At 41.2% G+C, this 27,898-nt stretch overlaps 1 protein-coding gene across 3 annotated transcripts in view; it reads left to right on the plus strand.

The window, feature by feature from the left end:
- PDE3A (phosphodiesterase 3A) overlaps positions 1 to 27,898 on the plus strand; it is a 231,962-nt gene that overhangs the window by 128,031 nt on the left and 76,033 nt on the right. Inside the window, exons 1-2 of one of the 3 annotated variants that reach the window (XM_072361485.1) lie at positions 2,778 to 2,880; positions 19,514 to 19,564. In XM_072361485.1, coding sequence (XP_072217586.1) covers positions 2,842 to 2,880; positions 19,514 to 19,564 — 90 coding nt within the window. In that variant the 5' untranslated portion in view covers positions 2,778 to 2,841. Of the gene's footprint in view, positions 1 to 2,777; positions 2,881 to 19,513; positions 19,565 to 24,021; positions 24,552 to 27,898 lie in introns of those variants that run through there. The other 2 variants (XM_072361486.1, XM_072361487.1) reach the window with 2 other exon arrangements.

Here is a 27,898-nt window from a genome sequence, read left to right on the forward strand (position 1 = left end):
ATGTTTTGAGAGAAAGGCACTGCTTGACAAAGAACCCAGTCTCCTGATAAAGGTTTATACTGGCACTTCCCCGTGTTTATAATACCATATGCCAGGGGCACGGCCTCTTTTTTCATCATATTGTTGTTTAACCTAATCAGCTTGTAGGTCAGGGAGTCTGAGAAGCAGAAACTTGATATCGATATTATTTTTTCCTTAGATTTTTCAGGCTGGAGTTATGCTATTTTAGCTCTGTTTCATATATAAAGTGAAGGCAGTTTGTCAGGAGCAATCATTTCTGTAATGAGAAGAAAATTTTATTTTTGAGACCTTTCTCGGAATAGACCAAGTATCTCTTGCTGTTTTCTTCTTCTTTTTTTGGTGCAGATATTCAAGATTGTTGCTTGCTTGTTTTTCCTATGTTAGTTTATCATTACAGGATAGTATAAGCATAGTTGTTTTTGAGGAGGATTGTTGCTATTTGGATATGTTTTCAAAACTTCTTTCCCTTGCAAGCTAACCTTAATAAGCTTTTCCCAGATCTAGGCATTAAGACTCGCATGATCATGCTGTTCTTCTATCAATTACTTTTATAACTGGCACTTCAAATGCTCGTGCTTGAACTTTATACGTCATTCAGGGTGATTGCTCAGTGAAATCTATAGTTCTATCAATAGCCAAAGAGGCCTTGGGTCTGGTGTGACTGCTGCTTTGAGAGCTTGTTATTTTCAGGACATTAGCCCCTAAGTTCTTCGAACTGGGATACAGCCCCTTAGAAGCTGCATAAAACCAGGACCCTTCCTTCAGCCCTGTAGAACTCACAGTCAAACTGAGCTGGGGCTTGAGGAACGTTTTATCGTCAACTGTTTCAACGCTACTCCCAGCCCCAAATAATATGTATGGCATGAGGGTGCGTCCCTCCATTTGCTTACTCTGAAAGTTGCATTTATGGCTCTTTACAGCTGTAGTTGTTGTTAGAGCATCTATTTGACTGCTGGAGGCTGAGCTGTCGCTGTAGCACAGGCAGTACACCGGCAGCTCTTAGGGCTGTACAAATTATCCAGCAGTACCTAGTAGTCAACCTGGTGTGACTTTTTAGCAGTCAAAGGTTTGTTGGACAATGCACTGTACCACCTCCATATCTTAAGTCTCTGTAGTTATTTCTACAGCTGATTGTAAAGCACACACAAAATACCTGTATTCTGAAAAAAAAAAACAAAAACAAAAAAAAAAAAAACAAAACAAACAAAAACACAAAACTTTGCAGTAAATTATTGTTTTAATCACTGTATTTTAGTTTCCTTTGCTTTATCTGCTGTGTGGTAGAAACAACCTGCACAGTGACAGTAGACTTAATAGTTTTCAGTTTGCCTTAAAAAGATACCTTCATTCCCTTGTGCTTGCAAATGAAATTGCTGAGCTATTGTGGACTGTTATTTCAAATCCTTGTGCATCACAAGTGACTTGCAGGTTGCTTTTCATCTCCCTTCTCATGGAAGGAGTGGGTGGGATCCCCTGTGTGAGCAATGGAGAGCCCAGAGCAAAAGGCAGAACAGTCGGGTGTGTGAGTGTGGGCTGTGCTCACACGCCATCAGGCAGGCAACTGTGCACCACTGAATCCCTCTGCGATTATTCTGTGGAGTTTTTCTCAACAGAGCCATTTTTATCTATTCAAGTGAGGAGCCTTCAAGCCACTTTCTATCACATGAGTGAAACAGGCTTTTTCTACCAGTCTCAGCTAAGATCTGACAAAAAATCAGAGATTAACTGCATCCTGGTTCAGCTAGTCTCATGGGTCTGTAGTCTCAAGTGAAGCTTCTGCTTCCTCTTGTTCCCTCTGAGACTTGGGGTCAACCAGAGGAGATTGGTGAAGAAGAATGGAGCACCGAAGATTGCCCTTTTAATCTCTATCTCTTTCTAGCTTGCTTAAGGATCCCACAGTAGTAGGGTGGCCCTTAAAGAAGAAAGGGGAAGGGAAGGGAAGGGAAGGGAAGGGAAGGGAAGGGAAGGGAAGGGAAGGGAAGGGAAGGGAAGGGAAGGGAAGGGAAGGGAAGGGAAGGGAAGGGAAGGGAAGGGAAGGGAAGGGAAGGGAAGGGAAGGGAAGGGAAGGGAAAGGAAAGGAAAGGAAGGGAAAGGAAGGGAAAGGAAGGGAAAGGAAGGGAAAGGAAGGGAACACTTTTCTGTTAATCTGAGCAGTTAGGTGTATGAGACAAAACACGAGCTCTGTGCTCTGTCCATCCTCATCCTTCCTTTGTTTCTTCAGAGCAGAATTGAAGGGCTGATTGTGGCTCTTCCTGATCACAGAGGTTTAGATGATCTGATGTTCAGTAAATGTTTCATTCTGCAGATGTTCCCACCATTATGTAAGATACATATTAATTAATAATGGAAGAGCTGGAAGATTCTTGGCTCGCTTACTAAGGGTTGGAGAGGAAATGCATTCTCTCCTCAGCAAGCCAACCTCCCAGTCCTCAAGCATCACCCTCTGCACAGGATGGGCTGGCATCGAGTGACGCAGCCAGCGTATCAGATGTGTGTGATGTACACAGGAGATGTTTGGCTCAAGTCAGCATGTAAGCAGCATTAGAAAGGCTTTCTGTTGATATCTGTACAAGTGAAATTCCTCCCTGCTATGAAATTCTAGACCTATGACTCCCCCACATGCAGCAAAATAAAAACAGCCATCTGTTTGCCATGTTCTTAGTACATTCCTGTTTGGGGTTTGTTGTTTTTTCTCCTTCTTTCTTCCAAGAAAGTTGACATCCTACTTCCAACCTCCTACTACTAGGATATTAACATAGATGGTAATCAAAACTAAAGACTGCTCTTGGAATAACTGCAGCCCTATTCTGTGCCGTGAAGATGAAGGAACCTGTTCTAGATGCAGGGCCTCAAGCAGAGGTGAGTCTGTGGCCGGGGGGGTTCCTGCAGGAGATGGCTGTCAAGGTGCGTCACAGGCAGAAAGACATGCAGACACAGTCCCCCATCATTTTGCACCTTGTTGCTATGTGACAGGCAGTGCCAGCTAACTGAAGTGTTTGTGCTGAGACTGAGAGTTCTCTAAGTTTGTGCCCCAGCTCAAGCCTGCTTTTAAGCGCTTATTACTTGGTTCTTGTATGAGCTCCAAGGATATTCCCTCTTCTCCTCTGCCTCCCATTAAGTAACAAGATTACAGCAAACTGTTGGCCTAGATACAGCTTGCCGTGCTCCATGGGTTGTAGATCAGACTCTGACCTCATTCTGTCGTTGCTCCCTGATGTCTGCATTCTGTGAAATCTGCTGGGTCCTTTCTCCCTAGGGCTGTCTCTCGATGCCATCCCATTGCACTAAGCTGCAGCATCCTCAGCCACGAGTGCAGAGCTGAGCTGGTTGCTGGGTGCATGCCTGGTACCCCTTGGCCTTGGGAAGGTTGGCTGGTCTGGGAGGTGGGGAGTTTGGCTGCTCTCACAACATAGAGAGATACCCAACGGCTGGATTTGTGCAGGGATTTCAGGAAAGGTTTCCAAATGCAATTTGTTGTTGTCCAAAAGAAGTAGCTTGAATATGTTGAAATACTCTGTGAGTGAAGTTTCATTACCACCAGAGCAGAAAAACTGATTTGGGTCAGTAAACCCTTTTGAGCCTGAAACGATACCGTGGGTTTTTTCCTCTTATTTTTCAAATTTTTAATTCCAATGCTATGTAGTAAAACAATATATATATATATATATATATGTAATGCTGTTATTCCTAGATATTGGAACAGGAGGCTCTGGTGTCCTGTGAGTGTCCTTCTGCTTCCTTCCAGTATTTGCATTCAAAATGAAGTATTTCATAAGTTCATTATGGTTTTAGTTTCCTCAAACTGAAACCATAATGAATTTGCTTACTAATATGTGAAGACTTTAGAGCTATGGCATCCATGTAGCACATTTTTAACTCTCTCCCAAGCTCTTGAAATCAAAACTCAGCGTATATTTGCGCAGCAAGTCGGTAGGAATTTCATGGTAGTCTGTCCTTTTGCAACAGTAGATAGTTAGGCAGTGGATAAGCTACTGGGTAAATTTTCACATGCTTTCTGACCTTTCTGATGCTGGCACTGGCTTGTCTTCTCAAGTAGCAACCAAGATAATCTGGCCCCTGAGATAAAGAAGAAGAGAGAAAGTTATTCTTAGCAATCTCTTGCTTTGGTTCTGGCATTTTGTTCTGTCCTATCCATCCTCCTCACAGGGTGGAAGGATGCAGCTTGTTTGTTATGGTTTACCATATCTACTGTCCTAGCTTTCGATATTTAGCAGAGCTGAGCTTTGCCCTTCAGGGCTTTCCCACCAGCACAAGGGCAACCGGCTGTGTTCTGGAGCTGCTACAAACCCTCAGGTTTCAATCCACATGTTTGTTTGTTTCTCCCTGTACAGTCCTGCTAGTTGGAAGGCTCCTTTCTGACAAAGAGGAAATTTATCTCTTCCTCTTTTCCCCCTGCAATTCAGATTCCAGGAACTGGAATTTCTAAGAAAACATGAAATGCTTTGAGAATTATTGTCTCTTCAGATATAATCTGTACAACTGCAGAAAATCAGCACATGCATCTTCTGTAACTTGTAATGGGAGTGTTTAGTAATACCACAGGAAGAGGTTTGCAAGTATTTTATCTCTCTGTATTTTTACCTCCTTATTTTTTGCACCTCTGTGTTTAACATTGTGGAAAATGCTGATAGCATCACATATATGGAGACTGAACCCTACTTCTTAGTCATAGGGTCAGCAAAGCATGCCATTATATGCTTTAAGCAAATGGTTGCCTGGCAGCCCTTCTGCTTTTTTTATGGCCATATCTTCCTTGTCTTCACACCGCAGGCTGCCGCAGAGGAGGGCATTTTCTCTTCACTGCAACTATTCACTTCTGTGCAGCTTCTTGGTACAAAATCCATTTCTTCCCACCAGATTGGCTGTCACACCCAGTCTAACCTGAGCTTTCTGGATTTATTTCTAACCAACGCTGGTGTTCAACATGACCTGCCTTTCACTGAGGACGTCTGTAAGCCCTGGTCCCAGGGCCACACCGTGTGTGCTAGAGAAGAGGGGACGGATGTGGGGGAAGAAAAGTATTAGGTTAGGAAAAATATTTAGTAAGTATACATTTTTGTTTACGTTCTATGTTTAGGTATGAGAAGGGAAGTGATTTTTTTTTTTTTTTTCTCTTCTGCAGTTCTCTTAAGCTCATAAGGCATCTGTTTCTCACCTTTTGTCACTGCTGCTTGAAGCAAGATTGCTGGTGGCCCTGGTTCCCCTTCAAGGAGTCTGTTCTGATCAAGGACCCATTGAGCCTATCAGAGGTGCACAGGCACCCTGCTTTCAACCCTGTTTTCCTCCTGTTTTGACACGTTTATGGAATGGGGGGGTTGGTGCTAATAAAATAGATAAACTGCAGTTAGTCTACCATTTTTCCTTTTGAAAAAGAAATCACATGGAAAAAATGGAAAGGGGGTGGGTGAAAATACTTTTCAATTCATGAAGCTCTTGGAGGGAATGCTTCTGTGCCAGAGATGCCTCATGTACCACGATCGCTTGATTGCTATGAGTAAACTGGAAAGCTTCATGAGGATGCTTTATTCTCTTGGCATTTCGACTCTGCAGCCCTTCCTCCCACTGTTAATCTCTGTGTCCTGGTGTGAAGCTGAAGTGGTTTCACCATGTTTAAAGCTTGATAAAGGTTTAGGTCAGGTTTGGGGCACAGCTGTTGGTTTTCTTCTTCATTCAAGTAGTTTTCTCTAACTAAGGCCCTTGCTGAGTAAAGAGGATTGCAGGCTGTTCTGCTGCAAGCACAGGGGAGAAAGTTGCACTATTTTTGATCCTTTGAGGTTTCCTAACTTTCCCATTTTACTTCAGTGCTTTCTTAAAAAAGGAAGGCTGTTGATATTTGAAGCCTGTCCTCTCCCTGATATTTAGAGGGCTGAACAGTACATTTTCCAGAAGAGCGATAAGATCTCCTGGCAGCTGAACATGAGAATAATTGAGTTCCCTGGTGTATTGCCTCGACTCCCCCAAAAAAGAACTTGGACATAAATAGTTGGTCAAAAAGAAGCCTATGGTCTGGTCTCATGAGCTGGAGGTATTTAATTTCTGTTCTCAGTTTTACAGAACTGTGCTGGGTAAATGCCTCAGTTATCCATCTGTGAAAGGGAGGTAAATCAAATGTTTTCCACAAGTTTGTATGGTGATCTGGAAATAAGTGCTTTAGAAGTGGTTGCTGCTAAGACTTATCTGATTTGCGGCTGATCCATAATAATAGGGAGAGACTCAAAGCTATCTTACAGAGTCAGGATAATTGCATTTAACCTAATCTCCTGGACCAGCCTGGTTCCCAGGCACAGGAGCAAAAATAAAGGACAACATTAGGCCATGCTGCATTGATGGAAATACTGTTATTAGCATTAGTGCATCTGTCATCAGATCTAGAGATCTCTTTCAGATAGTCACAGGACCAGATCTCCTCTACTTCTTAGCACTTAGCAGTGCTATAGTTTTTTCTTCTCTTCCTTCTTTCCATTTCCCTTCCCTTTCCCCTTCCCCTTTTCTTTTCCTTCTAGCTAGAAATACAAGTACCTTTCCATTTGGACTCTCAGGGTTAAAGTAAAGTGATGTATGCTACTGTCTTCCATAATATGATACTTGGTGAAGAAAAATACATATTTTACCCAAGTTGAACATACGAAGATGAAAGAAAAATATTGGGGACACAGAAAGAAGTAGTTTAAATTACTTCTTCATCAAAGATGATAGGGGCTGAAGCCTTTGTAATGAGGTTGAATGGAAAAGAAAGCTCTGTTTTTGAGGGACTGCAGAACAGCTTGTCATTAGAAAAGGAAGTTCTGTTGGTTTTCTTTATCAAGTTTGTTTTAGAACTGTATTTCAGCAACACACAAAGTCACATTATGTGAGAAATAAATGTCTGGGTAAGAAAGGGCCAGTGGTGAAGGGGCAGGTAGTTGTTCATACGAAAGAAAGCAAATTTCAGAGTTTTCTATTTGAAATAGATGGAACTTTTTGATATGCAACCACAGAAGTGCTTCTTAATTTTGTCAAGCCTATTTGATAAACATAGCTTAGGCAGATGGTTTTTTTCAGTAGCAGAGTCTCTCAAATAAAAGAATGTTTCAACAACTTTCCAGCCATCCACATTAGCAGAACCAAAAATGCTGTCCTGAAACTGAGAACAGGGGCAGTCACACATTTCAAGCTCACTGTTATCTTTCTACATCAAAATCCCTCTTTCTATAGGGGGTCCCTTCCTTGCCATGTTGTCACTCCAGAAGTCCACCCACTGTGTTCATTTGCACTGTGACACCCCCAAATGGCATATATTCTGTACATCTCTTATACCTGCACTATGATAGACTCTGCTGCTCGTGGGCTCTGGTTTTGCTGTTAGCAGTGTGACGCTATGGAAACACTGCCCGGGTGACCACGTGGAATTAAATGCTGGCAGACAGTGTTGCAAGGGAATGTATTTTATGATATCCCTGTAGGACAATGCGCACTCTTTTATTACTTTAAAAATAAAATCTTAGAAATAAAGCCTTTGAAGAGATGTACTGGTTTGAAAGGCAGGATTTAAAATCATGGAAAAAAAGCCATGCAGCCATTGTGAAAATCTACTTTGACTTCCAGAAACCTCCACTGAAGCTGCTCCTGTTGGAGGGGGAGAAGCTGAGTGGTGCTTCCCCCCATGCAGCACAAGCCCAGCATTCCTGTGCCTGACTTTTGTCTGTTTATATCCAGTATCTCTGCAATCCAGATGGGGAAGAGCACGTGTGACAGCGTGTGTGTGATTTGGAGCAGCAGATGGGTGCGAGTGACAAACTGTTGCCTGTGTAGGCACCTACCTAGAGATTACTCAGTCCTGCCTCTGTGTGTTGTTGTTTTGTTCCCATGCACCTTTATCAGAGAAGGCTCTGGCATGCAAGGCCTCACCTAACCTGACAGAGATCCTGAGCAGGCATCCCCATTCTGCTGCCTTTCAGTACGGCAATCAATCAGTGATGTGCCTGCCATCTGAAGGAGCATCCATCGTGTTAAAAAACAGAGGCGGAAGAGCAAGGTGGGATTGACTCTGCACTGCAGCTCCCCAGTAAAGATATCCCACATTGGTGCTTTGTTGTTCCCACACGGGCCTGTCATCCTGCATCTCTTGCCCTGTTTGAGCTGCCATTCCCTCTCCTGCTCTTGCTCTGAATGTGTGCTGTGTAAAGAGAAAAGCAGTGGGAAGTTTGCTGAGAGAAGGGGTGGGTGTTTCTGCTGCTGTTGTACACCAAGAGCTTTTGATGTCCTTGCTGCATGGGCGTGCCCTTATCAGCCAGTACAGGGCTTCACACCTTCTCCAAGGGCATGAAAATACCGCCACTTTGAGCAGCAGTGAAATTTAAAATAAATTTATATTTATTTATAATATTTTATTATGAAATGTATTTTTTATGTGCACTGTCGTTCCACATCTTTGGACAGAGAGATCTAAAACCTGCATGTAATTTGCTCTCCTGAGTCAGTCTGGTGAACGTCAGCAGGGTGAGAAGTGCTGCGGTCACACATGTGGATGTGCTCACCGTGCTAGCAGTGCAGACAGTGCAGGGTCTGGTGTCTGTTCTTTCACTTCTCTGTGTGTTAGTACTGCCAGCTCTGGTGTGAGGCTGCACTGGAGTGCCAAGGCAGAACCTCACTGAGATGGGGAAGCGTCACCATTGGGTGTCTTTGAGCCCCAAAGTCTGAAGTGGGCGATCCAATCCTTGTGTTTTTGGCTTCAGACATACTTGGTAGCCAGGAAACTTCGTGTGAATGCTTGTGTGAAATGATCACAATGAATGGCAAAGACCCCAGCTTACTGCTGGGCAGGGCTCTGATCCCACGTGAGTGCTCTGCCTAGGACAGCTGGAAAAGATGCAGGAGCCGGGCTGCTGGGGAAGGGGTGGGCAAAACACGTCGTGCTGGGAGAAGATCACTGAGCTGATTTAATTAGTTCTGTTTCACAGGATTCATTTTTGCTCGGGTCACTGCTACATTCATCTATTTGCTTCCCTCCCTCCTCCCCCCCTTAGCAATAGACAAATGCAGGGTGATAATTAATTTGGCAGATTGATTGAGATTGGGTGGCAGAGAGGGAAGTTTTCCTGGGTGAGTGATGAGGCACTGCTGGTCGAGCTTAAAGTGAATAGTCTGAAATAGAAAGTAGTTAGTATAAAATCCCCCCAAGGGTGTGTTTAAACTGAATGTACTTTTGAGTTTTGACATTGAGGTTTTTTAGCGAGCTACCAGGCTGTGTGCTGTGATTTTAGGACATTTGTTAGCTGGGATCTGGCTGTTGAAATGTCAGTGATATTCTTCTGTGTTGGGAAACCTCATAGCTACGAAAACGTGGTATTAATGATAGAAGTTTGTGTGGGCGTCAGGCTGGAATGAGGGTTGGCAGGATGATGTTCTCTGTTTTCCAGGCAGCCCTGGGAGCCGAGGCTTCACCTGGGCAGGCGCAGCGCTGCTCCCATGCTGGTGGAAGGCACTGCTGGACTGTCCTTCTAATACATTCAAGAGAGGCCTCGTTCTTGAAGTCTTGACATTTTTATTAATAAAGCCCAGCTCTCCCTCACTGTGCTATTTATGTTAATGGGCTTCAGGAAAATTATCTTCTGATACTCAAAACCAAACGAACAAAACCCGCTGGTGTTTATGCCTCTCTTTATGCCTCTCTGCCACACCTTCTTTTGCCTCACCAAGGGCTGACTGTTGTGATTGTTGGGCTTTGTGTTTCACACCAGTCAGACATCATGTTGCCGCATTAAAATGTTTGGTTTTCTCTTTTCAGTGAGTGCATGCAGTAGCAGCAGAGACCTGATTTGTTCTGCTGCTTACTGGATTTCCATTTCTGTGGGGGAACGGCAGTGCAGTGCTTGTTCAGCTTTTCAGACCAAAGCGTTTGGTCCCCTTCGTGCCCTTCCTTCTTTAAGCAGCTGTCTGTTCTGGTGAGAGGTTCCAAGTTGGCAGCCATGACAAAACACCCTCCAGTGTGCACAAAGAATATGCAACAGATACATAAGCGAGTCATGCTTCATCCTTCCCACATCACTGTGGCTAGACTCCCTCACAGAAGAACCACTTCTGAAGGTTCTGCTCGAGCTTCCGTGCCTACTCAGTTCTAAGTTTTTTGTTGTTTCTTTTTCACTCTGTTGAGATTGCCAGTAGGGATATCAATTTGACAAGGTTTTCTCTTTTTTTCTTTTTTTTTTTTCCTATGAGGTAGACAGTTATCCACTGGGAATTGCATTGGGAAATTCCTGTTTATATAACGTGTGCCAGAAAGTACTCAACTTAGTGCGCTGATTGAACTAATTGAGACTCAGCTGCCTTCACTATGACCTTTCATGTTTTGAGTTAGCATTGTAATTCACCTAATATACTGAGAGCTTGACTGAGAAACACTTAAACACAGGGCACTGGCAGCTTCTCCGGGCATCCTCATGAAGCTTGGAAGTATAAAAAGCGGCAAAAGAAGCAATAACTTTTAAGTTGTTCAGCTCTGCTATTTGCAGACATTCCAATAATAAAATCCTCCTTTCTTTGGAGGATTGCATAATTATGTTTAATCAAACCTTAAATTTGCTGCATGGATTTGTTGTGAAACAGCAAAGGAGAAACAGGTGGATGGTTGGACTAGATGATATCAGAGTTCTTTTTCAATCTCCATGACTCCATGATTCTATGAAATACCTTGTGACAATTCCAATGCTCAGATCGCAACAGCAAATAGCTCATGTACCACTAAGCAGGAGTTTAGTCTTTCTGTGCCTCCAAAGTGTTTGTGATTGCTATGCAAAGAGAGTCCTCTGTCTCTTCAAGGAACTGATTTCTCAGGAAGCAGGCACTCATATCATCATAGAATCAGGGGATCTTAAAAATAATTCAGTTCCATATTCCTGCCACCCACTGGATCAGGCTGCCCAGGGCCCCACACAACTTGGCCTTGCAGGGATGGGGCATCCACAGCATCTCTGGGCAGTCTGTGCCAGTGCCTCACTGCCCTCTGAGTAAAAAAATTTCCTTCTAGTACCTAATCTAAATCCCTCCTCTTTTAGTTTAAAGCCATTCTTCCTTGTTCTGTCAGTATCAGACTGTGTAACAAGTTGGTTCCCCTCCTGCTTATAAGTTCATTTCCAGGACTGGAAGGCTGCAGTGAGGTTTCCCCGCAGCCTTCTCCAAGCTGAACAAGCTGAACTCACTCAGCCTTTTTTCATAGGAGTGATGATCCATCTCTCTGATAATCTTTGTGGCCCTCCTCGGGACTCAGACTCCTGTGCATGGGTGAGCAACAAAGAATACATTGCCTTCAAAGTTTTTGTTGAGTAACAACAGAAAGAGCAGAAAAACTGTATAGCAAACTGGAATTTCTGAAAAGATTGAGAGGGAAAACTGAAGCAAAAACAGTATGACAAGCATATATTACACAGCAGATTTCTGGTAGAAGTGTTCAGATTCCTTGAAAAAAGAAAAAAAGAAAAAAAAAAAAAAAAAGAAGAAGAAGAAAAAAATCATAATTACGTACCTAAAAAGTGCTTTAGTGCTTTCAGGCTGTATGCTGGCTTTGCTGCAGCTGCTAGCAAGCTTTATCAAGCCTGTGCCAGGTTTGGTATTGCAACTGGGGTACTTAATGCGTAGTTAATGATTCCCAATGGAAAAAAGTAAATAAGCTTTCTGACTTTTTTGAGAAACTCAATTACACCAGAATGGACTTGACTGCGTAGCTTTGAAATCAAGTCACTTACTGTGTCTACTCTGAATAGTAAGCAAGGTTTAAATAGTAATTTGTTTTCTTCTTTTTAATTTTCTATTCTTGCTCTTTTGCCAGCTTGGTGGTAGACTTAGGAGTCTTGGTAGTGCTGCCATACCAAGCAGTCTTCTTCTGTGTGCTACTACTGGTGAATTATGGCCATGGCTAAGGCAGGAAAATATCAGAGGCTCATTTTTATTTCACTAGAACAGATTTTTTTTTCTAGAGCATTAGTTTTCATCACAGTGCTCAAAATGGGAAAGTGAGTAAATGGAAAATTTGGTGAATGCTTTGGCTTGTCGAATACTTGTCCAGCAAGTCAACATGCTGATTATTCATCCACCGGATCAGTTTAAGTGGATAAGAAATCTGCTTATGGTCATTTAAATTGTTTTGTTCATTCATTACGGAAATCTTTTAAATATCCAGATAAGGCTATTAACTTAGGAAGCCTTTGCTAGGAGAAATCTGTTCCACATCTGCATCCATAACAGATCCACATCTGTTCCGTACTTAGAGGATCACTGAATTAAAACAGTTGCTTTTCTTTAAAAACAACAAAAATAAAAATAAATAAGAATAATAATTAAAAAAAAAATCCAGATCTTTTCAGTAGCTTCTTACAGCTTTGCCTTCAAAACCTGTTGTTTAAAATCCCTTTTGATGTCTGAAAGATTAATAGGTACCTGTGAAATTGAATGGTAGGACTCAAAATGAGAAAAACCTGTAGGGATTTGTTTTATTGCTGTCATCTGTTTAAGTAGTTGTGACAAAAATTTATATAAATCCAGAGACAGGGTGTGGAGGTGGATATTCCCCTGCCTTTTCTTTTCCCCACCTACATTTTTTATTTCACTTCATGCTATTGAAAGCTAAACCTGCTCATTTCAAAAGATGGCAGGGAGCAATGGGCACAGCAGTTTCCTGACGGGCCATTTTGCTTTGCCATACATCTCCCTGCCTCCATGCAATGAAGCCAACATCCCTGAAGAAGTCAGATGCAGTTTATTGTCTGGAAATACTCTAAAAGGTCATACGCAGCCATGAGAAAAGTTCTCAAAAATGTGGTCTCTCTTTCTGTCTCACCCAGCGCCAGATATGATCTCATGGCTTTTATTCTTTTGGAGCAGAGTCCCTTGGTAAGCACTCAGGGTGGTTTCTCCTCTTGCCTTTCTGGTTGTTCTCCTCTGCCACAACATCCACCCAATTCGCACAGTGCCCTGCTTCTTCCCTTCCATCCTGCCACCGTGGCTCTGTGTCATGTTCTCTTCGTGCTGCCTGTGTTGTTCCCCAGCACCCCAGCTTCGGGGGCTTCAACCCCTGTCTACAAGGGATGCTTCTATGGGGAAACTGCCCGCTGCTGCAGTGCACAAGGCCTGTCCTTCCACCTCCCTGTCCTTACCTACAGTTTCAAGCAGCACCAAGCAAAGCAATTTTTCTGGCTGTGCCATGGCTTAGAAACTGTATCTCTGCTTCCAACTGTGGTCCAGCAGCCCACAAACTTTTGAAATGACTTACTTGATGAGGAGGCAGCTGAATGTCTGCTTTTTCTACATAATTTATTCATTTAGTTAGCTAGTTGTCTTTTTCATTTTGACTTATTGGTTTACTTTCTTTAACCAGCCTCAGAACAGGGGCTGACCTTGATGGTTCATAGGGCTGTGAAGCATTGGGATCATTTGGGTGGAGAGCTTTCTTCCCACTGATGACACAGCCGGAGCAATCGATGGGGCAAGCATGTGGCTCCCAGCTCTGGCTCTGACAGCTCATGCCTGTGGCTGACCCTGGGAGCTGGCGAGCGGCGGTGGGAAAGGGATTGTTTCCCAAATATTGGAGCATTCTGCTTTCTCTGTGTCGTGCCCTTGTGTGTCTCTGTACATTCACGCTCATCATGCAGCAAGGATGGTGTCCACGCCAAACTGATGCTCCCTACGTCAGTGAGGTCAGCAGATCACCTTGCTTAGTACCAGCAGAGCACAGGGGTCAGCCTGTTGCATAGGAGTAGTCCCATTCAAAGCAGCGTGTACAAAATAATATGTACCTGACTCCTCTAAGAAATGTTTCTTCTAATATGCAATCGGGGATATAATTTGTGCCTTTTTTTTTTTTTTTTTTTTTTTTTTTTTTTTTTTTTTTTGTTACTGAAAAAGAAATGTATTGGGAACATTTTGTGCCTACATGCTTGTTACAAACAGTTTCTTTTTACCGGTAGAAATATGATCCAGACCGAAGCGTAGCTAATACCCATTCAGCCGGAGAATATGTATCAGACTGTGCAGCATTCAGTGGGAGATGTAAGGAGGCAGTGTCAGAGAACTCAACAGTGAGACACTGTTTCACATCCTCAACATGCTCATTCAACAAAATCTCTTCCGAAGAGGGAAGATGTTATGCTCATGTTTATATACAGGCTCTGCTCTTTGGCAAAGGTTGAGGCCTGGTGCCAGCCTGTAAAATGGTTGGATGCTCATATCTAGCGCTGCTGGACACTGGTTCCCAAAGTATAAGCAACTCCTAAAATTGCTGGCTGACACCCAGACAGAACTTCTCAGAAGCTCATCAGTAATTAATTTTACTGTTGCTGCGTGACCTCAATGCTAATTGGAGTGATAAAAAGGCAGGTTTTTTCCAGGTTCTCAGCTGTTCTGAGGAGCTCAGGTGATCCTATTTGTGTATTGCAAACAGTTCACCAGAGAATACTGGATGCTAAGTGGTCGGCTTGCATTCAGACAGGGCAGAGGACCTGTTTCTCTACCATTCCTGTGTTCTGCTTTGTATTCACCTTTCATAGTCATCTCTATCTAATTATCTTTATAGCTGTAAAAATACTGTGTACTTGTGAATGTGTACCAAATAAAATTCCAGAGCAATAGACTCTATAATATGAATAGAATTAGAGTAGGCTCTGAATTGGTTTAAAGTCTTCTATTAAACATTAAGTATTTCTGCTTCATTGGTTCTCAGAAGTACTTAACATGAAAAGATTTGCTCATTCCCTCTAATAAAATTCTGCTCAATATTATATTTGCTTAAATAAAAAAACCTGTGGTTTCCGAATGGTGTTGCCTTCTGCTACTGGTCTCCTACCCCTTCCTAATAATATGCATGAAACTGCTCGTATTTTAAATGCTTTATTCCCCCCACATGCTATTTATGCCTAATTGTAGAAGTTCCTTTATAAAGAATATGCCTTTTCTATCTTTTTTCTTTTTTTGAAGCCTTAGCATAGTTAGTATTGCCAGTTCAAAGGTGCCAAAATCAAAACCGAGGCAGAAAAGACTATGAAGAGACCTAAAAAACTGTTTATGAAGATTTGACTTGTCATTCTTCACTTTCTCTTTTGATTTATTCAGATCTTTTGCAGTATGCATAGCTCACATTTGCCTGCAGTTCTCTAATACTGAAGAGGGTTAGAAATATGGCTTATGAATTTTAATGAAAGTTGAGATTTTTATGTAATCGTATGCTGGGAGTTTCACTAAATCTCCAAATAGAAGTGCACATAGAGAGGTGAGAACTGAGCCAAAGATGCTAATTGTTCTGCTTTAGCATAGGTATCTCAGCCCCTCATACTGTTCCTTGTTCCTTTGCAGGTATAATTGCAGTAGTGTACATCTGTTTTACAATCAAATTTTAGTTTTACGGGCACAAAGTCTGAAGACTTCATAGTGTTTATAAAAAACAAACAAAAAAAGAACCCCTGCACTGTAGTGCACAGGATCCCACATTAAATGTAGAGAGTGAACTAGCTCTGTTTCACACCTCTTTTTCTCTCTCTGACTATGATTTTGACATTAGGGTCTTTCCATTCCTGCCCTCCTCAATTCCTGACCCTCATGTCCAGTTGATCCAGGAGAAAAAGAGAGGCTGTTTTACCTCAAGATCTGTTCACCAGTTTGTAGGTTAGAGTGAGCCAGTTGGCTTCCATGGAGCCCATCTTTTTAAACATTCTTAAACATGCAGGAATTCTTCTTGCTATTGAAAGCTGCTTTCCTCTTTAAGTGTTAAAACTGTCAGATCTAGGCTTCCAGGGCAGTTTTGGATGAAATTCAAAGTAGATGCTTGCCTTCTGAGCAAGATAAACTTCATGTCAGCATATGTGAATTTGATTTTGGATTTATCCTACCTTTTCCGCTGCTGGTACACTTATACTCCAGTATGGTCAGTAACTGAGTAATCTGAAGTCATTTACCATGACTCTGGATCAAATCAATTCCTAGCAGTTTTGGGAGGAAATTGGAGGGTCTGAAACAAACTCTTCTGTTAGTGATAAACATAAATCCTTCTACTTCCAAGTGTGCTTTTATGTCTGCCTCTCTGTTTTCTTGCACACACCAATTAAATATATAATTTTTCCCTCATGTTCTGGTTTCAGAAGATTGACTCTGACTCAGGTAGTTTATGTGCATTCTCTCTGACTGTTGTTATTATGGCTAACAAACTAGAGGGCTGTGCTGCCCTTCAGCAAGACCTGGACACACTGGAGAGCTGTGTGGAGGACGGATCAGATGAAATACAGCAAGGGCAAGTGTAGGGTCCTGCACCTGTGGCGGGGGGGGAATAACTGCATGCATAAGTACAGGTTTAGAAAAGGAGCTACAAAAGAGCTTTGCAGAGAAGAACAGGATGTTCTTATTGATAACAGGTTGGCCATGAGCCGACAGTGTGCTCTTGTGGCCAAGAAGGCCAGTGGTATCCTGTGGTGTGTTAAAGAGAGCATTGAAGATGTTGATCCTCCACGTCTACTCTGCCTTGGTGAGGCCACATCTGGAGTTCTATGTCCAGTTCTGGGTTCCTTTGTTCAGGAAAGATAAGGAACTTCTGGAGAGAGTTCACCAAAGGGCCACAAAGGTGATGAGGAAGCCTGGAGTATCTCTCTTCTGAGGAAGGGTTGAGAGACCTGGGACTGCTCAGGCTGGAGAAGAGAAGGCTGAGAGGGCATCTATCAATGTGGAGAAATTAAATGAAACATGAATTGTGTCATCTGCTATAAGGAGGCAGCTGTTTGCTAATAAAACAATACCAGATTCATTGCCAGAATAAGCAAGGGGTTGCTCCACTGGTCCCAATACATTTATCATGGGTTGCCCCATTGGTGATTTTGTCCTCTCTTCAGTAAGTGGTTTTGATAGTTAAATGCTGAAAAGGGGAGAAATGACTAGTTATTAGAGGCAATGACTGTCATCTTAGCTGCCTTATCTGACCTAGCCAAAAGGCCCTGGAAAGACACAGGAGGAGCAGCAGGGCACAACAGGGGGTGGTAGCAGGGCTAAGGAATTGCAGGAAAGTGCTCTAGGAGCTGTCAGAGATGCAAAACATCAGACTATGACTGAAGAACAGGGTCAGTTGTGCTTGAAGTGACTACATGTTGCAGAGGACTGGATGTGAGCTTGAGGATTGGTGGTGGTCACATGTAATCGCCTTTGCCACACATCAGCCTGCTTCCTTGGGTCTTACTGGAACAGCAGCCAACTTACCAGCTCCTTCAATGGGAATCGTAATTGAGCTTGACACTTAATTATGTTTCTTAATCTTCGTGTTGTTAGTTAGGCCATCCTTTGCTCTTCAGTAGACTGTGGACTCAGTGAGGGTAGTAGCAGTGGGATCTCATGCTGCATTATTTTTTGAGGGTGTGATATGTGCTTCCCAGTGTCTAGAAGGGAACCACAACAACCACAGTCAGACCTGTAGCATTATGCTTTTTTTTTTAAACTGTGAAATGGCACCCATGTTTTTTGTGTTAAGTTCACTATTAGGACACTGTTAGTAAAGATGTCTTTTATCATGCTGGAAGTAGCAGGTATCTTGTATCCTTCCCATACCAACCATCTACCAAGAGGCCAGTTTTCATAAACTGTTTAATACAGAAATGAGCAAACACTACAATATGGAGAAACACTCGGGAAGCCTGACACTGCAAGTATTTCCACCAAGAGAATATGAGAAAGAAAAATAATTGTATTAAAACAAGGTTATCATAAAGCTGTATCAGTTTGGGTTTTTTTACAGCATGAAACTTCTGATCTTTGATTCTTAACCTGTGTGGCTAGTTTTTTTTCCAGTTATGGCAGTGGGCAATTATATGTAGTAACTTAACAGATAAGAGGATAACTAGGAACAGCTGATGGAGAAAATGCAGATTTCATATGAGATGTCTCTGTCTTTCCTCTTTTTTTCCAAAGTACTTTTAGTCTCTTTTGTTCTAGGATGACTGTTTTGCAATAAGCATAGGTTGTAAATCTCTTTGCCTACCTCTAATATGGGAGAAGGCTTTTCCTTTAGGAAGGAATTCTGGGGGAGGGGAAAGAAGTAAGAAAATGCATACAACTATAAGTCATTGAGCGTCACATTAACCCTTCTGTTTTCATCATTGTATTTTAATATTTGCATTAAGCTGTGCTTTTAAGGGTAAGGCAAAACTTACCTGAAAGAGAATCCTAGGCAACTGTGGAGCAGTGAGCTCCTAGGCTGGCACATGTGTTGGCAGAGCACTGTGCCTGGTCCCTTGCTGGGGTCTTCCACAGTTTTTTGGCAGGTTGGAGAATAGCTTTAGTGTCAGTGGTTCACATTTACACATAACCTGCAGGTACATAAAGCAGCAGTGAAAGCTACTGCATGTACAGTTTCCTCTTTTCTATTCCCTCACCATGACACATGGAAAGAACAGATGTATGCAAATTGTATGTTGATTAGAGAAAGAGAGTGACTGACTGTGTTAATATACAGTTATCAGAAAATCATATAATGGTTTGGGTTGGAAGGGGCCTCAAGGATCATCAGATCCCAACTCTCCAGCCACAGGCAGGGCAGCCAGCTGCTAGATCAAGTACTAGATCAGATTGTCCAGGGCCCCATCCAACCTGGCCTTGAACACCTTCAGGGATGGGGTATCCACAGCCTCACTGGGCAGTCTGTTCCAGCACCTCACTGCTCTCTCAGTAAAAAATTTCCCCCTGACATCATTATGAAGTGTATGAAAGTGTATGAAGTATATTATGAAGTGTAAAAGAAAAAGATGAAGACTCTTTTCTTCTGGAGTCCATCTTACACAAACCAGTGCCTGAATACATTTCACAACACAGCCCCCTGAAGTGCTTTGCAGAGGATTTGAGAGCTTAAGTTGGGCTTTAATTATTGCTTCTCTTTAACTCGAGAGCAGCATACTACCATTGCACATCTTCATAATTTCCCCAAGAATCCATCATCTCTGTGCTCTGTCTTTACTTTCCTCTTTTATGCAATGAGTCCCAACTTACCTTTTGACGATGCACCTCCATTCATTTATTACCTAGAGAAGTTCTAGAATAATTCAGTGGTGAGACAGAATTAAAGCTGTTGCTGACTTTCATGCCTGGTATGAAAAAATACACTGCTACTTAACCAAGTGTCCACTGGTTTTGTTGATCTCATTGAAATGTCAGCTCTCCTTTTGCCAGTTCAACTGCAAACGTTTGGCTAACACTGAATCTGACAGTGGAAATTTTATTGGCATGAGTAGTGTTGTGCTTGTGGTGGTGCTCGATGTGATTTGGCTCTGACCATACAGGTACAAACTTAGAATGACGCGTCTGATGACTCCTCACTCATTATGAAGCTAAAAACTGTGTGAATTAAATCATAATTTTATTTTATTTTATTTTTTCCCAAAGGGATTTCTTAGTGGACATCAAAACGTGAATGTTTCGACAAAAGCAAATTGGTGCAATTTATCACTTACCTGTGCTTTTCTTTGTGCTCTATTCTTAGCTTATGGGACATTCTGAATGGGATCACAAACGAGGACCCAGAGGATCACAGGTCAGTTACTTGACATTGTGTATTTTATTTTTTATAAGTCTGAGGTATTTGAGAAGGTTTTCTAAGATTGACAAAATTGTTCATTTTATCAGTGTGTGAAGGATTGAACCAGTAGAAAAAAAGCATAACATTGTGTTAGCTTTCTCTACTGTAATTTCTGAGCTCTAATCCAAGCAGTTGAACCAAGCAGAGCTGAGTATTACAGCAGAAAGAAGTTTATTTTAGCATCAGAAGGATGGATTACATGTGCTGAAAAAGCATTTCTTACCCTGCTGTCTTCAACAGGATAGCAACGCAAAGGAATGCAATTTCAGATAATGTGCGTTCTTTAAAAAAATCCTGACAAACTTGTAAAACTTGGATGGCCTTCTCATCTTGTTCAATAATAAAGGGATTAGTGGTGTTAGAACTGTTAAGGGAGGTGGGGGGAAACTATGTGTATTTACTGGTTTGCTGTTGACTCATCGCTGAAAGGAAGTTACGCTATTACAGTTAATAGCATCACGCTGAAACTCTTTACAATTATCTGTAGAATTATAATGACATACTGCAAGGGAGATATTGCTACTAATATGATGCTCATGAATTTTCACGCTTGGGAAAAGCAGTATCTCCCATCTGGTACTGAAATTATATACATGTGCTATTAGGGTTTCTGTATTTTAGATTCGCTTTTCTTTCAGATGAAAGATCTGTGAATACCTATGTCTAAATTGATAATAAACAATCCCTACTGCTAAGAAGCTACCTGCTATTTGCAGCCTTAATTTCAGTAGGGTAGTTCCTGGAGTATCCTTCATATTTTCCCTTGCAAAAATCACTGGAGAAGCAGCCTTTTTATTAACAAAATACTGTATGTTAATCTAAAAGATGCTACTTGTTTGTTAATATACAAGGTTTGCTATTTCCAGTGCAGAGCTCTTTACTAAGCTGTCCTTTTTCTTTCTTGTCCTTTTAGTTGTAGAATTCTACATTTTTTTTCCTAAGACTTTTAATCTTCTGCCTCACAGCTTATTTCAAATCCATATTGAAATTTGCAGGATGTTTAGCATTTCATTACACAGTGTAAGGTGGGTTATGGTCTGATTTTTCTGATAACAGCAAGCTAGTTTTTGATGAAGATAGAAAATTCAGCAAATTCTATCCAGTTATTTGAGAACTTTTCAAAACTGCTAAGTCATGGTACCCTCTGAAAAGTGTGTTCCTTAAAAACTGCAGAAAACTGTCTGAGGAAAATAAGCTTTTTACACAGGTAGATGGTGATAGAACAAGGGAGACTGGTTTTGAACTCAAAGAGGGGAGATTTAGATTAGGGGGGGGAAAATTTATTAAGAGAGCAGTGAGGAGCTGGAACAGGTTGACCAGAGAGGTTGTGGATGCCCCGTCCCTGGAGGTGTTCAAGGCCAGGTTGGATGGGGTCCTGGGCAATCCAACCTAATGCCTGATTTAGTGGTTGACAGCTCTGGCTTGGCATGGAGGTTGAAATTTGAGAATCTTTGAGGTAGGTCCTTTTCTACCCAAGCCATTCTATGGTTCTATGAAAATCTGCATAGATGTTCATCTTTAAGTACATAATTTTGATCAAGTTATTTCTCAGTACTCTTTTATTTCATTTTTTTCCATGTGTGGGTGCTATCCAAATTTCTAGAAAGTATTATAAATCTTGGAAGAATGTTGTAAATCTGTCAATCAGTATATACCACAGAAATGTTACGGGCTCTTGAATAGGATGGAAAAAGAAATGATCCAGGCTCTCAAAGCAGCATGTGGTGTCCTAATACTCCATCACAGGAAATAAGGAGAAATTTTTCAGCAGGAGAACAAAAAGAAGCTTATTTCATTGTGCTGTAGCCTCAGACTTTTTTATATGACTATGAAAACTGTCTCATGATAGCAGATGTTTAACATAATTCCTTTGAAGGTGAGGAAGAGCTGAGGAGAATTTTTACATACAATATAAAAGACTGGAAGCTTAATCATTTTGTGATTCAGTTGCATTGTTTCTCATTTCTGTCCTTAATAAACTTACCCTTTATTAAATAATATCCTGTTTAAAAATTAAGGTTAGTAATCTTCTTTAAAGATGGACTGGAAATTGCCTGTGGGAACTGCCATGTGATTGCTTGTGGGGTTTCCCTAGGTCTGAGGGGCTTTCCTCCAGCAGAAAAATATGGAACATGGAAAGAGAGGTGTTTGTTGGCCAGTGACTGGGCAAGTAATAAGAGGGGGAGAAAGGGGGCATGGCTTCTCCTGGTCTTCAGTGATCATTTAGATCTTATGAGAAAAGTGGGAAGACAAGAAGCCTCCTGTGTGTCACTTGAAAGGAAGTGGAACCACTGGGTTACCATAATGTAAAGCTAAAACCCATATAAACTCATCATATTATTCTATCTAGACTCATTAAATAGAACTCTAATCCTGTCATGATTTGTTTTAGAACTAGTAGATTTTCTATGGTTTATGTTTGAAATATAAGAGGAAAATATTCCTGTGTGTGTCATAGTTCTTAATAATTTTCAAAAATATGTTAATTTTTCTGCTTGTAGGAGTTAAAAGCAAACTGAAGAAGTTGGTAGTAGCACTTGATGTCAGATAGTCTTAGTCTTATGGGAATTTCTGCTTGCAGGAGGTTGTCTCCTGATAAGCATCTGTAATTCAGTAGAATGTATGGGATAGGTAAAAAGCTTTACAGTGTTTAACTTGCTCCTGACTTCTATACCAGCACCTCACTCGGTCCTTTACAGATTGTACACCTAAGTACAGAGATTACTCTGAAAGTAATGCTTACTCTGAAAGTAATTGTAAAAATGTAAGTAAAACTTACTCTGAAAGTAATTTATTTCCATAGAAAGAGCACAACATCACTATTTGGTAGAGCAAGTTCTCAGCTACAAAATGCAATTTTCCAGCAGTCACCAGCATTAGCTATGCATTTTTTGCCAGCGATGAAGAAGAGTATTCATGTCATGCCCATAAAAACCTGCACCAGCAGAACTGATCCACTGTTTCATAGCTTCTGCGACAGTGCCATTGCTAGGAAAATGTTGCTCACACAGTTCATTTTTCATTGTCTCCAACAGACAGAAGTCAGAAGGCACCAAATTTAGACCATACAGTGGGTGTGGTAGGCCAGTCCAGCCAAGATTGGCAGTGTACTTCACGGTCTTCAAACTGGTATGGGGCCTGGTGTTATCATGTTGTAAGAGAAAGGGTGTCTTCTTCTTTGGCCTGACTCTGAAAGTTTGAAACTTCAGCTTAGTCAGTGTCAGAGTTGATGGTTTATAAGGTTTCCAAGAAATACAGAATGATCAACCCTTCCTATTCTACAAGATAGTGAGCATCACTTTACCCACCAAGGACTATGCCTTGAACTTTGATGGGGAGTTCCCACATTGCCGTTCCAAGGACTGCCCTTTTGACTCCAGCTTGTAGTGGTTACCAGTTAACACTGTGGACCAGAAAACTGTTATCTTCAGCCTCATATTTGTTCAAAACGCATTACCTACCACCCTCACTGTGCTCATATCTACTCTTTGGCCTTCATGAGCACTCAGGAAACATGAATGAATCACTGTCTTCCATTTTTCCTGCATGGTGGAATTCGGTGCCCCACCTCTGCTTCACATGCACTTCTATGTCAAACAGCATTTTGTCAGACTGTCCCTCTGCTGTCATCTCCCACACAGCAACAAACTGTAACAGGATATTGGTGGGAAGGTTCAGCCTCTACTATATCCACGTCTGACATTGTGAGCCAATACAGTAAAGTAGGAGGCATTACTTTCAGAGCAGCCCTTGAATAGTTGTAAACACGTGTTATAGTTTTCAGTTAGAACAGCTTTTCTTTAAAGCTCTTGTTACTAGCTTGAATCACGCATTGATTTACAAAGAGTAAATGGGGGTACATACCTCTTCATTTATTCCTTCATTTTTTAATCTCTAGAGATAAGACTTCCTGCTGTTAATTCTTCCTGCAAAGAATTTATTCTCTAGATGTGATATCATGCAGAAAGTGCAAAGTGGATTTTATTATGTTCCGTGCTTAAGTTTTAAGATTAATACGGATTGAGATCCACAACTGAAACTTCAAAATTAGAATTCCAAGTTAGAAAAATTCCTAAATGTTTAGGAATTTTTACCTCACCGAAGGAAATCTTTCTGACATGTATTCAGGTGGTCTGTAAAACCACATCGTCTAACTTGTGCAAGGGGAAAATATCCTTGCTTATTTCTTATGTCAGTACGTGTAAAAAGGAAATGTGACTACTGGAATCAATTCTTGGCATTTAGGCAAATTGTATTTTAATTGTTCTACAGTATTTCAAGTGGCATCCATAATACACTTTCTGCAGACATTTTCAAGGACCTTGAGTGCATGGGAGTAGTTTGCTGCTCTGTCATCAAGCCTTGTTTGGCTTGCTGAAGATGTAGGCGTAGCCCCAGGATTCAGTGGAATCGAGTGATCGTTCTTCCAGCATCGTAAAGGGATGGTGATCAGGGAGAGAAACAGTGAGGTCCAGTGTTTTTAATTCTCTTTAAATATAAAAAGCTCTCAATTATATATCTGAGGTGCTGCGTTTTACCCCTCTAGTTCCTAAGCAACAGCTATTTTCAGATTGAGTGCGTCTGGTGTTGTCTACCTACTTCATGCTTCTGCGAGGTAATTCGTCAGTGAAAGCTAGGCTTTTCACTATCTCGCCTGATTCCCTTTGTCATGGCACTGTAAGGAGACAGATGCTTTAAAGAAACGGAGGAAGCTTGGGCAAAACTGGTCTGAACCCTGCAGCATACAAAACTTCTGTACGTCGGGGAGCTCTGCCATCTACAGCCATGAAGCAGAGGAGTCAGAAATAAGGTTCTCGGCACTGGTTTGGAAGAAGCGTTTTTCTTGAGTGTGAAAAGCCTCTAGAGCAGATTCAAAACCATGAGCCGGAAATCTCTGTACTTGCTGAAGCGTAGATGGGAGTCGATTCCCGCTACTGACCAGGTACTGTGTTCTGGTGAATCTGTTGTGTTACTGTGCTCCCTTGCAATGCCACTGCAAATAGACCTGCAGTGATTTAGTTGTGATGCTTGAGGTTCTCCAAATACAGTGAGATCCAGCTGATTTTTGCCTGTTGATTCCATGATTAATAGCACAATAATGCAGACAAAGCCAATTTTACGAGAGCATGTGCTTGTGAGTGTGGAGGTGCCACTGCAGCTCACTATTGCAGGCTTAAGTAACCAAAAGAATGTTCCTGTTCCCAAATTAAATGTTTGTTAAAGGTTTAATTAAAAGGAAGGTGTGAATTGCAAGTATTTTAAACAAATCAGCTGAGGAATTGTGTAATCTACTCCTGGTGGTTTCTTGGTGCATATCTTTGTTGCATTTCTAATCTTACATATATGTATCTATGTGTGTGTGAAATCCCTGGTTACACATGGATGAAATGCACTAGCAGAACATCAGCTTTTCCAGCATTATCTTGGTTGATGCATCATTTCAAGTATTTTAACAAGGACTAGAATACAGCAGAAGTAAATGATATAGACCAGATGTAATGTAAAAACTGTAAACCATAGGTAAGACTAATATGTCATAAATGGGAGTAGGATTAATACATAACCTGCTCTTGCACCAAGTCCTGTAGAGTTCTGTGGGCCTTTTTTTTCTTCTTTTTTTTTTTTTCATTTTCATAGTTGGCATGTGAAGGCACTAAAAGAAATAATTTGAGAAATAATATATAAAGGATAATGGAGGAAGTGGCTTATTACATGCACATTACATTCTCTTTGTAGAGCAGTTGACTATGAAGTGCGTCTTTGGGTGCTGTTACTGATGGAAAAACAACAATATGGTAGAATTTTTTTCACTGGAAGCAAAGAAGGAAAGCAGAAATACTTCTCAGTTTTTCAGAAGTATTCTCTTGTACTCTTTTTGTTGAGAGGGGGCAAGGAAGGGAGGTTCCATGCCGTATTCTATAGGGCTGTAGATTTTGAAACCAAATTGGACTGATGTGAACATCTAGAGATCTCAAGCATAGTAATAGTCAGAAAAATATCATGATGTCATCTCCTTCCTATGTTTTCTGTTTAAATAAGAATATGCCTTTTCCTAATTTAAAGGCTTCAGATGAATAACAATTTAACATATTCTCTTGATAAGTTTTCTCATTTTGTTTAATATACACATGAATGTTGCACATATGACTTTGCCTAATTTAAATCTGTAACCATATTAATTTGCTACAGCTTTGAATGATAAAAATAAAAAAGCTTTCTTTCAGAAACTATTTATTTATTTATTTATTTTTGCTGAACAGGTACCCAGGCTATTCTTCTGATTTCTAGCTATCATTTAACCTAGCTGAAATACTAAGTTTCAAAGGAATCAGAAGTTCTGCTAACTGAAAATATTGATCCAGCTCAGTCAGGTGTTCATAAATATCCTGGTAAAAGAGGGGTAAATAAATGCTGTATTGCGAGTGTCTCATTTGTTGTTTCTGTTAGGAAGACATAAGGATATAGTGTTAAGCTGCCTCTTGATTTCCTTCTTCCTCTGATATAAATGCGGCTCCTTGGTTTGTTATGATCAAATACTTTACTATCAAGGGATCCCTGCAGTATTTTGATTGTTAATCACTTCATTTTTCCAGTGTTTCCTTTAAATCACTCTAGCTCTGTTAGGTATGAAGTACCTGGAAGAAACAGATAGTCCTTACCTAGGTGTGATGTGTTTCCTTGACCTTGCTGAACTGTGTATCCTTTTCATCACGAGCCTCTGAATGACTCTGGAAGGCTTTAAAAGAGAAGGGAAAATTTCCCTGGCCCATCTACCACTTGGGGAAAAGCGAGATTCAGTAAGTGAAACATGTAGATGGAGCTGACCTCTAGTCTGCCCTGGTGAGGCCGCATTTTGAACTGGGCTCCCCAGTGCAAAAAGACAGGAATCTCCTAGAAGGAGTCCAGTAGAGGACCATAAAGATTATTAAGGCTGGAGCATCTCCTGTATGAGTAAAGGTTGAGTAACCTGGGTCTGTTCAGCCTGGGGAAAAGAAGATTGAGAGGAGATCTGATAAATGTTTATAAATAACTTCAGTGAGGTGGAAGGCAAATGGATGCAGCCAGACTCTTCTTAGTGGTGTGTAGTGGTAGGGCAAGGAGCAATGTCCTAAAACTTGAACATAGGAAGTTCCATACAAGTATGCAGAATAACATCTTTATTGTAAGGATGAATAAGCACAGAAACAGGTTGCCCAGAGAGGTTGTAGAGTCTTCTTCTATGGAGATACTCTGTATACCCATCTGGACACCTACCTGAGCAACCTGTTGCAGGGTACCTGCTTTGACAGGGGTGTTGAATTTCAGTGATCTCTTGAGATCCATTTCAACCCCTGTGATTCTTTGTGGCTATGTTAACTGAACCTGTAAGGATTTTTTGAAGGTACACTAAGAGAGCAAAATGGTGTTTTGCTTCAGTCCCATAGAGATTTCTGGCTGCTGAACCGATGTTGTGCTGAGCAGCACAGGTGTAGTGGGGCTGCTGCATAGTAGGAGCCTTTCCTTGTTTGACAGCACCTTGCAGGAAGATGCACTCACTGTCTGAGATCATCAGCACAAGGGAACAGGCAAATTCTTCAGCATTTTAGGTTGATGGTGCTAAATAGTTATTATGCAAAATAATAGTACTGCCTTCTGGTGCCAGTTTGTTACTCAGCTCTACAAAGGGTGTGCTAGCTTATTATGGTCCAGAATAACCTTGAATAAATCACATTATAGCTTGTTAGATAAGCAGTCCGTAACACTGTAGGTTATTTCTCTATTCATACAATATGAAATGTATTTATTTTACTGAATGACAAAAACCCTCCAAACTGATTTACCTTTATTTTCATTCTTTTTTTAAAATTTTTATTACAAAACTACAATGTCAACATGCATAAAGAAAAATAAACAAAGAAATAAATAACTCCACAGCATCCTAAGAGAAGGAAATAAAGCCATAACTTCACAGTGAATCTTGATACTCTGTTTGAATGTATCATATAATCTTAAAACAGTGACCCAGAGATTTTTATTCCTCATCCTACAAACTTTCCATCAGATCGAATGACACCCATTCGGGAAAGACAAAAGTGAGCAGGTTGAAATTAGGGGTAGAGAAAAAACATGAGTAGTTACAATGGATAAACAGTACTTTTGGAGGGGTATGGCAGTGTTACATAATTTCATTTTTAATTTGAGGTTCATCATGTAAGCTTACAGACTCATCACAGAAGTCTCCATGGTTTCCAGGGGCTGGCACACTAAGCAATTTCTTTTTAGTCACTTGTTTTCTTTTTGTGTATATGA

Source organism: Excalfactoria chinensis, chromosome 1, assembly GCF_039878825.1.
Source record: "Excalfactoria chinensis isolate bCotChi1 chromosome 1, bCotChi1.hap2, whole genome shotgun sequence".
In the NCBI taxonomy this organism is placed as follows: domain Eukaryota; kingdom Metazoa; phylum Chordata; class Aves; order Galliformes; family Phasianidae; genus Excalfactoria; species Excalfactoria chinensis.